This window comes from Dermacentor albipictus, chromosome 3 (assembly GCF_038994185.2).
Source record: "Dermacentor albipictus isolate Rhodes 1998 colony chromosome 3, USDA_Dalb.pri_finalv2, whole genome shotgun sequence".
In the NCBI taxonomy this organism is placed as follows: Eukaryota; Metazoa; Arthropoda; class Arachnida; order Ixodida; family Ixodidae; genus Dermacentor; species Dermacentor albipictus.
Genome location: NC_091823.1, coordinates 114,414,177 through 114,424,718, shown reverse-complemented (window position 1 = coordinate 114,424,718; position 10,542 = coordinate 114,414,177). Strand labels below are relative to the sequence as shown.

Below are 10,542 nucleotides of genomic sequence, written 5' to 3'. Positions count from 1 at the left end.
GCGTGACACTTCACTTCCATGCCTGAGCTAAGGCCTTCTGATCACGTGCTTCCTCCGTTGCCTGCGAGAATGCGTTCAAGTACAGGTGCGTTCTTCGAGCAACTCCTCCTCCACGAAATCACCGAGGAGGGTTAAAGCAAAGCACGGTGTGTTCTTAAATCGAAGAGTGGCGCTGTGCTTCCAGTGTAGATGCCAGCCTGCAACGCTGATCTGACGAACTTATATATATATATATATATATATATATATATATATATATATATATATATATATGGGCTGGAAGGCGCTTGTGTGAATCGACGCGCTACGTATAGCAGTCGAAGAGACGCCGGCATTTAAGAAATATATACACGCTTAGCCGAGCCAACGGCAATCGGCGCCGCCTATACCCCAACGAGTGCCTCGTGTTCTTCGACAGCGCAAATTTCACTTCATTTTTTTTTTGTTAACTCCGACGAGTCAACCTGCGCTCTGGAATAAACAAAAACCAGCAGGGAACTTAAAAAAAGAATGAGAGGAAAACAAGAACAGAGAGAAGTCGTTGAACATTCGTCATCGCGCTCGCAGCTGTAGCGTGATTCCTTCGGAGACGCGTAAGGTATCGGCGCTCGGGTCGCGTCGAAGCCTCTGTGCCTCTTGGGTCGAGCGCGGTCCCGAGCCGACTGCGCGTAGTGCATCTCTCTCTCTCTCTCTCCTCCGTTCTCGCCGCTCAGGTGCAGTACCCGTACTTCAGGTCCTGGACGAAGCTGTCCTCCCGGTCGTATAGGCCCTGGCAGTACTTGGTGTTGTCGAAGGGGCCGTGCACCCCGCCGTATTCCTCGGGGAGGATGCTGGGCGGGAGGTACTGGTGCAACGACGCCATGTCTGAACCGTGGATGTGTATCTGCGACGCAGAGCGGCAACACGTTACGAGGATGGTCAGAGGAGTCACTCATGCTCGGTGATATAAACGACGCGTCAAGTTACATATAAGGAGACAATGATAGAGTGCAGGCTTTCAACGTAGCGGACGAGCACGAAGATCTCGAAGGGGCGCTACTGGAGGTACATACACTGATATCAATTGACAGTGGAGGAAGTGTTTACGGTAATTCACTTCTGGGGACACAATCACTTCTGTGAGATTTCGCGCGATTAGCACCGAGCCCATCGGCGTCTATATATGGGCCGCGACAGCAGACAGCAATCTTCGGCTACAATCAAGCACGACGTCTTAGCAAAGTGTCACTGTGTCACGTGGTGTCACCTGGTGTCACCGTGTCACCTGCACAAGCCGACCTGCCCGGTGCTATTCAGGGGAAATCTCGCGGAAGTGATTGAATCCCCAAAAGCCAACGACCGGGAACAGTGCCCCTTACAGAAAGTATTCTCTTGGCGGAAAATGATCGATTATCATAGTGACCAAAATGAGGACCACTTTATGCAATTTCGCGCCGTAACCTTAGTGACGGCATACGTGGTTGTGATGTCACGGAAAGTTCAGTGTATTTTACCGCATTCTGGTCATTTAGACTTCTGAAAGGTTCTCGTGGCTTGCTATAAGGTTCTGCCTTTGGTTCCCTTCAAAATGTAACGTAGTCTTTTCTTCTGCGGCAAACCATTGACTGGACCCGACTAGACGCTGACGAGAGAGAGAGAGAGAAAGGCAAAGGAAAGACAGGGAGGTTAACCAGAGATTATCTCCGGTTGGCTACCCTGTTCTGGGGGAAGGGAAAGGGGATGCAATAGGTGAGAAAGAAAGAAGGATAAAAAAAGGAAAAAAAACTTAGCACACACACGCACGTACACACGAACTATTTCTGTGGGCACTGTCACGCAACCCGCAAAGGCATTCCTAGTCTTACGCAGTGTCACCGTACAGTCCTGCGCCACACAGTGTACTGTCACAATTTGTCAGAGAGTCCCGTGTCTTTCAAGTATTGCAGCAGCGCCTTCATAGCGCTGATGTTCGCGCTGATGTTCGCGTAGGCCAGGTTCCAAGGATCTTGTCTTCTGTCATAGGGCGCTTGTCCAGTTTGTCTAAGGTGGCTGAGAGGACAGTTCTTTGTGGGTTAAAACGAGAGCACTGACAAAGAAGATGCTCGATCGTTTCGTTGCACCCGCAGAAGTCACACAGTGGGCTGTTGGCCATTCCGATGAGGAAAGAGTAGGCATTTGAAAATGCTACTCCAAGCCATAGACGGATAAGAAGGGTGCAGTCACGTCGTGGAAGCTCGGACGGAATATGGAGCTGTAAATTAGGGTCTAGAGTATGGAGGCGTGCACTTGTGAAATCGGATGAATTCCACTGGGCTAATGTCAGGTCACGCGCAAGTGTGGCAAGTTTTTTCGCTGCGTCGGCTCTCGAAAGAGGAATGGCAACGCAGTTGACGCCGTCATGGGCAGATCGGGCAGCTGCGTCTGCTCGATCATTGCCATGTATGCCACAGTAGACGCTGACGAAATCTGTAACGTCACGGCGAGCTGGCGCGGGAACTCCACGGCGATGTCGGCACTTTTTTTTTTCGCTCTTGCAAGACTGATTTTCAAACCAGACCTCGCGGCGTGAGTGAACGCATTTACGTTAAACATAAAATTCTGTGGTTTTGACGTGCCAGATACCACGATCTGATTATGAGGCATGCCGTAGTGGGGGACTTCGGATTAATTTGGACCACTGGGGGTTCTTTAAAGCGCACCCAATGCACGGTACACTGGAGAGTTTCTTCTTCTTTTTTTTTGCGTTACGTCCCGATTTAAATGCGGCCGCCGCGGCCGGGATTCGATCACGTGCCTCCGGGCTTAGCAGTGCAAGGCCATATAACCACTACGCCACCACGGCGGATCGCATTTATGTGAAGCCCGCGTACCTGTCTTACTCACAGCTTTCATAGTTTTGCAGGAAGGAAGCTGCCGGATAGTTTCACGTGTGGGTCAAGGAGACGAAAGCTAAGTCGGAAAGAAGGCAAAAGTGACTGGTCCTGGTGGAAACAAGAGGTCGGCTCAAGTTTGTATACAGAGTGGCTTTCTTTTTTTTTACATTACACATTTTGTTTTTAATAAAAGGACTATGAGCGTAATGAACGTGGCGTTTTGCAGAGTATCTGTAAGGCGAGGCGGACAAACTTTGCAGTTAATAACATGAGTTTCAGCAAACCAACAAACACTAGTTAATTCACTTTTTTCTTAGAATCTTGGGGGTTGTTGTCACTATGCTAATTTGGAGGCAGTGACCTTTTAATGGATCCAGAGAGGGAGTGAGAGAGATAAAAGGAAGGCAGGGTTGTTAACCAGTCAACCGGTTGGCTACCCTGCGCTGGGGAAGGGAGAAGGGGAATAGAAAGAAGGGAGAGGAAGATATAGATGGGGGTAGAGAGACGTTCATGAACAGCGCGACAGAGTCAAAGGCGCTCGGACAAGCCAGACCTTCTCGGGAAGCACAGAAGTGCCTTTTTCTGAGCCGATGATCGGTGGAGACGGTGTTCTAATATTGTCTGTTCACTCAGCAGACGATCATCTAGTTTCCTGAATGCGTTGGTCATAGATTGTCTTTGTGCTTCAAACTGAGGACAGTGGCACGTGGTCAATGCTCTCCTCGCAGCGGTAGAGATCACATGCAGGACTGTCAGCCATTCCAATGAGTGATGAATAAGCTTTCGTGAAGGCAACTCCCGACCACAACCGACACAGAAGAGGCGCTTCGCGTCGGTGCAGTCCGGCCGGAGATCTGAGTTGCAGCGAAGGGAATTGAGTCTGCGCAGTCTGGTGCACCTTGGTATGTGCGGTGTTCCACTCAGCTAGCGAGAGTGTGCGTGCTAGAACGCAAAGCTAATGGACCCAGACATTTTTAAAAAAAATTTATCTCGAAAATTGCATTCCTCCATTTGAGATAGCAATCATCAACGCTCAATCCAGGCAATGTCGAAACCGAGCGCGACGGCAGCGCATAAAAGGCAGTCCCGCTATTAGGTCAGGCGAAACTGCCCCGTGACGAAGTTTGTATGACGCCACGTCGTGGCAAATACTGATACACACGGCAAGTCGCGGCAGATGCTTGCCAGCCAAAACGTGCCGCATCAGTATCTGCCGCGACGTACAGTTTCAAAACTTCGTCGCACTTTTTGTCACAGGGCGTGTTCGCCTGATGCGGCTGCTTTTTCTGGATTGACTGGATTGAGCGTTCCAGTCTGATGAAGATTATTCCGAACTAAAATGCGATTTTCAAGGGAAGAAAGAATAAGGTACATTAAAAGATAACTGCCCAAAGATTTATCATATAAACAACTGCCCAAGGTTGTAATCAACATTTATTTCATTATTTTTTGTTGCTATTCTGAAACTTACGTTTTTGTGGAAAAGTGCGAGTTGGTCCGCCTCGCCTGTCAACTCCTCTACAAGAACGTCCCTTTCGCTAGCTCATTAACCCTGCTTTATAAATATCTGCCCCTTATAATTTTAAATAGAAAACGAGCCTGTATACGACCGATTCGGGGACGATTGAGAAACTAGTTAGGCAGAGTGATAGAATCTGACCAAACACAGACGACTTCGTTAACCACTATATGTAGCAAGAAGCGAGATCAATGCCACTCGTGGAGTGTCCCTCCCGCTAAAGGTTTCTGTCTGATCGCATAAGAGCGACGTTATGATACCGCGTAGAATGACACAAGTTTAGGTTTTTTCGGCATGCGCTATTACTAACCGAATGCGGAGCCCTTGAACCAAATTAACGTTTGACGCTTTTTTTTTACATATACATGCAAATTTTAGTGCACGCCACGGTCACTGAATCTTCGCGCTGCGAGTGGGCTTACATTCAGAGCCAAAAGTAATCCCGTAATCCCGACGTCCGCAGCGGTAGCCCAGAGGCTATTCCTTGGTGCTGCTACGCTCACCTGGTCGCGGGTTCAAATCCTGGCCGCGGCGCTCGCATTTCGATGCGGGCGAAATGCAAAAAAAAAAGTTCGCGTACATAGATTTAGGTTCATGTTAAAGAACCCCAAGTGGTCGTTGTGAAACAGTTGGCCACGGCGTCCCTCATAAGTATAGACAGTTGTTGTGGCTCGTAAAAACAACCGCAGAATAATATAATCAGTTTAATTTTAAAAATTCCCGACATTTTGTCGAACGAAAATTTGTGGCGTGGAGAAAGGGAGCGCATTCGACCGGTGATCGCGCACTGACCCTGTTGATGTTCTTGGTGGTGAGGAAAGGCTTGGCCAACGAGAAGAACACGTTGAACACCGACGGCTGGTAAACCACGTGAACGGCCTTGAACCGCGCCGGCAGGCAGTCCTGTCGACATGTAAGCAACAAAGGAAAAAAAGAACATTGCTCAGAAACAATGAAACATGAAGTTCTTATTTTAGAAAAAATTGACCCCTGAAAGAACGAAGAAAAAATTGGAGGACGCTTAAGCTTCGCCTTTAAGAGTGGAGCGCCAATAGCATTCAAAAACATCCCTGACTACTTCTCACGCTTTCCGGCAACTGCTGCTTATGCAAGCGTAACGTTTACAAGGAAACGCCATGGCAGCGAACGCTATGCTCGAAGGCGAGCTTTCTGGTAGAAACGCGGCCTCTTGCGTGGCCCGATCCCGGAGGTATTGCACAGCCGCGCCAAACCTCAAACGGCTGCTGGAAAAGTGGTTTGTCTTTGAGTTTCCGCATCACAGAATTATGTTTTCTCGTATATTCAAGTTACAGTACGACGCTTCAATGTCTGTAGGTTGTATGTAAGTTGTACTTCACGAATTTTCTGACGCATTTTATTTTGATAAATTCAATTAGTTCACTAACGCCTATGCGCCACGCAGAGGGCCTGCGTGTTCGGGAATGCGTGGCACGGCATGGTTTTTTTTTCTGTCACAGACAACGTCGCCGACACCGACGCCGGCACCGGATTTTCTGCGACACGGGGCCCTTAACGCTATTGCGTTGAAACTTTATTGACCTTATTATTATTATTATTAACCTTATTATCGCGCAACCTCAAGCCATATGCAACAGCTCTGCACAAGTACCAATTTCAGACTGAATCCAAGCCAAGTAGGCCAAGGGGTGCTCCGGAGATGGAGACTTGGATTGACGCAAGTGAAGAAGAAGAAAAGAAAGGGTTGCCTCAATTGTGACGTGAACTGTTCTAGAGGATCTTTGTCGCTGTCCTAATTAACAAAGGGAAGTCTTCTTGTCGCAACGTTGGCACCAATTGAAGCGTTTACTGTTCAAGGTGGCATTTAAGGTTTTTCTCTTGGTCACCCTGTAAAACTTTTCGTTCTTCCCGACGTAGTGCCTACTGCTGAGATTACGGCATTCCCTGGGGGCTGCACAGTGTACGTGTTTTTGTCCAGGACTTTTTCCCAGGATATATTCGTTCGTGCATACGAACGTTTACTCAGTCCCTGAAGATACAGGTACAAAACAAAGGAACAGGCGCAATTTTCAAACTTTAATGTCTTAAACGCCAACCACTGAATTTAGAGGCTCACTTCTGAAAAAGCTCTGGAGTTTTACGTGCCAAAAGTATTATCATGTTGTGCTGTATTGTTCTTATAGCATCATCTACCAGTGAGACTAACAGGAAACTACATGATCTGATTATGAGGCACGGTGTAGTGGAGACTCCAGATCAATTGTGACCGTCTGGGTTTCTTTACCGTGCCTCTAAATCAAAGTAAACGAGTGTTTTTCTAGTTCGACCTCATCAAAATGCGGCGGCCGCAACCGGTATGGAATTCGCGACCTCTAGCTCAGCAGCCCAACGCCATATATCCACAGGGCTGTGGGCCAAGTTCGTTTGAAATAGCTGTTCGGGCGTATATACAACCCCTGGCTTGCATTTCAAATAATAACGTTGCAAATATTATTGCGGCCCTGTCCATTAATATTTTTCCTCTGCAGTTGTACTTGTGACTTCGTCGAGCCGTTTCGATTTTGCTAGATGATCGCCTTTACCGGCTCCCTACAGTAGATACGTTAATTATTATTATTATCAGGTAATTACCATCACACGTGAAGTCGTGCCCTCACAGACAACGCTTTTCTCTGAGTTCATGGCATGGTGCTTCCGAATTGCCGAACGATATAGGAAAACTGTCTTGATGAATGCCAAAAGAGGAAAACTGCGGTGCTCGGTATGAATATAATCTAACTGCTTGTGCATATCGACTGAGCGTAAAACGACAACCGAAAGTGGAAAACAGACAACTAATCAGTGAGGATAAGAAGAAACTAACTGATGATGAACTGCCCAGCGTAAACTTGAGCGACACTTCGATAGGTAGGCATAAAATCATCAAAGGAATTTGGCAGAAGAAAAGTTCGCTTATTGAAAAGACGGCCAGCCCGTCTGAGGCAGTCATCGTCGTCCGAGTCCACAGCGCGTCTTTTCTTCCTTTTTTTTTCCCCCTTCGGTCTGTACACCTAACAATAAGTGGAATACGAGATAATATCACTATGCCACAAGGCCGCCTTTCCCATTTTAATCCGTCTTCATCTCCTGGTACTTGTCCCAGATCCGAATGGGCGACACGTACGTATTCAAGCAGGCCGTGCTCTTTGCGCCGACTGGTGCACAATTATCATTGCAAGTCTTAAACGGGTAATTAAATAGCAACATTAAGTCAGTCTTGACTGGAAAAGCGCTCGTTTGAAAATGTATATTTATTCATTTGGTAGGAAAATGTCGATTAATGTAGTCCAGAAAATGAATCCCAAACTTCCCTTACATTAATTTCGCCGCAAAAAAAGCCCATCGTCGTAATTTCTCGTATTTGGGCCGTTTCGACACAAAATAATTTGTTGAAACCATAGCTAGATTGCGTCTTTGCTCCTTTGAAATAGAGCGTAGGGTTTTTCTGTGCCGATAAACAGATAACTAGACCAGAACGGACATTCTAGGCGGAGAAGTCCAAATACTTTGTTTGGGCATCACGGAATTACCTTTACTAAGCACGACTTGGCACGCTAGTTGGTTGGACACTCTAAAAGGTGCAGCAAAGACGAGGGCAACGAGAGAACCAGCTGCGAGCACCCCGCGGTATCGTAACATTGACACCGCGAGCATTTCTTCTATATATTTTTATATACACACTCGCCTGCAGCAGGTCGATGGTCTTGCGGACCTGGGAGATGGGGAAGGCGAGCAAGTGCTGCAGCCCCCAGCCGCGGCAGTCCAGGATGCAGACGAGCCCTTTGACCTGCACCGCGGGGTCCAGGCAGATGTCCTCCAGGCACAGCATGTTCGCCTTGCGCAGCTGGTAGTAGTCGTAGTCGCACGGCTTCCAGCAGCCTGCAATGGGGGACGAGGCGAGACAAGTGTGCGCATGCACGGTCGAAGACATTGTGAGGGAATGTTTGTAAGAAGAGAGGGCAAGGAGGTCGCTCTGGGGATGCCCTGCTTGGACCAGTTGTACTCGGTCTGCACCGAGGAAACAGGAAGACGAGGGAGGTACGAGTTTACCGGATGGAGACGCGGACATCGGGAAGAGGCGCGGAACGCACAAGAGCTAAGGGCGTGCGAATGGTGTATTCGAAATTTCGAATAGCCTGCGCTATTCGATTCCCCATTTGTTGCGAGAATTCACCAGCAGAAGTTGTCGAATGTTCGAATATAAGGGGCAATGGCACTTATTTGAGTCTATAGAAACCAGCGAGATTGACCGATGCGCCGATGGGACTGTTCCGAATTAATGGCCTGTAGGACAGTCGTGTTTATTAAGCAGAGGTGGCAAGTTCCTCAGCAGACGTACTGGGAGACAGGTGACGTCTGCTCAATGATTTCTAGTCGTTCAATAACAGGCAGGCGGTATAGAAATTTATCATCTCTACTTAGGCAAAGCAATTTTTATTTGTCCAGTCGCACTTAGTGTGCATATTTTTAAAACAATGCGCGGTGCTGCACAATCATTATTGTTCTCTCCTTCAGCAAACTCGACACTGTACTTGTATGTGGTGAAGGGCCGCTCCCTTGTTTCATTACTGCCATTGTCATGGTGCTCCAAATAGCTGAAAGCAGTCGTTTCTCATTTACGTACAAGCTCCTCAACTGACTGAACATTCATTTGCGAACTGCGTTCCCAGAACGCATCGAATCGTGTGAATCAGCTCTTTTATGCGAAGCATATTACGAGGGCTCAACCCAGCTCCTCAGGCGCGGCGGTGACCATGAAATCACGTGACACCGTGACGTCACGACAGAGGAGAAGTGGCTTTGGCTCAACTCTTGCAAGACGGGCTGGGTGGGAATCGAACCAGGGTCTCCGGAGTGTGGGACGGAGACGCTACCACTGAGCCACGAGTACAACGCTTCAAAGCGGTACAAAAGCGCCTCTAGTGAATGCGGTGTTGCCTTAGAAACGCGCTGTTTCTAAGGCGTGCGTCTCTTGCTCAGGCGCACATTTCGTTGCCGCGCCGAACGCTGCTTTGCTCGACGCTCACCGCGTCCAATGCGGGGCGCGTAGTCGCTGCCCTGTAGCCCATTGTCTTACACCCCTTGGCGGGTCGACGGGAACGCTGTCGCGTTCCACTCTTGAAGGCGAAGAAGTAATGCATGAGTTGTTTCTTCGTCTAGCCGAACCAAATATAGCCAAGCAACAGCAGTTCACCAGGCTAAACAGTGGTTCAACAACTAAAATAAAGGCTAGTATGCTTCGCATCCTGGGCTTAACCTTACCTAAGCCACAGCCATTTTTTTTTTAAGTAAGAGACTCCATGTAGATTTGTATTTAACTTTGTTTAGAAATGAGAAAATATTCGATATTCAATTCAATATTTGCGGTGTCTTCCTTTTTTTCAGATTTCTACTCGACTAAATTTTTAAAGTTCGCTATTGGAACACTCCTGATGAAGACATTCAGATTCTAGAATTTAAAAAAGAAGCACTTCAGGGTTGACCTGAAAGCTAGAGTTGGTCACACCGGAGAACCAACTAAAATATCACCAGCGAACGGCTGGTTATGGAAGCAGTCAACGCCTGTATATCATGAGCGCAACGAGGGTTCAAGAGACAGGCAATATCGTGCACAGTTTTAGGGTTCGTGGCAGCACGCAGTCTGCAGTTTCAGTTCTGACGAGTGAAGACATCGATATTTGCTACATAACCAGAAATCATGTTAAGCGGTGTGAACTTCGCGTTAAACAGAGTTGAATAATGTGAAAACCTAACGTAAACAGGAACTAAGTACACGAGTGTTTTCGCATTTCGCCCCCCCCCCCCCCCGCCCCATCGAAATGGGGCCACCGTGGCCGGGATTCGATCGTGCTTGGCAGCCCAACACCATAGCCACTAAGCAACCATGGCGGGTTGAGTACTGACGTAAGTGCCTCGTAAGTTTGATAGGAAGTTGGTCGCACACCTAGTAGTAAAACGATTCTGCATTAAAATAAAAAAAAACAAAGAAAAACACACACACAGGACACGAACGGCCCACCGGTCTGCTCGCAAACAAAAACCGGCTGTGCTCCTCTAGTGCGATCGCTTGCTTGATACCTTGTTGCGTTGGCCCGGAAGCGAATACATGCAGGAACGAGCGACTGGCTGTGCACTTGCTCCGGAGTCTTTTTT

At 48.0% G+C, this 10,542-nt stretch overlaps 1 protein-coding gene across 3 annotated transcripts in view; it reads right to left on the bottom strand.

Annotated features, from left to right (window-relative positions):
* Positions 1-266: 266 nt before the first annotated feature.
* LOC135916876 (alpha-tocopherol transfer protein-like) overlaps positions 267-10,542 on the bottom strand; it is an 85,817-nt gene continuing 75,541 nt past the window's right edge. For all 3 annotated transcript variants that reach the window (XM_065450305.1, XM_065450304.2, XM_070535959.1), the window contains exons 4-6: positions 8,075-8,268; positions 5,164-5,274; positions 267-883 (exon numbers count right to left, since the gene is read on the bottom strand). In XM_065450305.1, the coding sequence (XP_065306377.1) occupies positions 710-883; positions 5,164-5,274; positions 8,075-8,268 (479 nt within the window). In that variant the 3' untranslated portion in view covers positions 267-709. The remainder of the gene's footprint in view (positions 884-5,163; positions 5,275-8,074; positions 8,269-10,542) is intronic.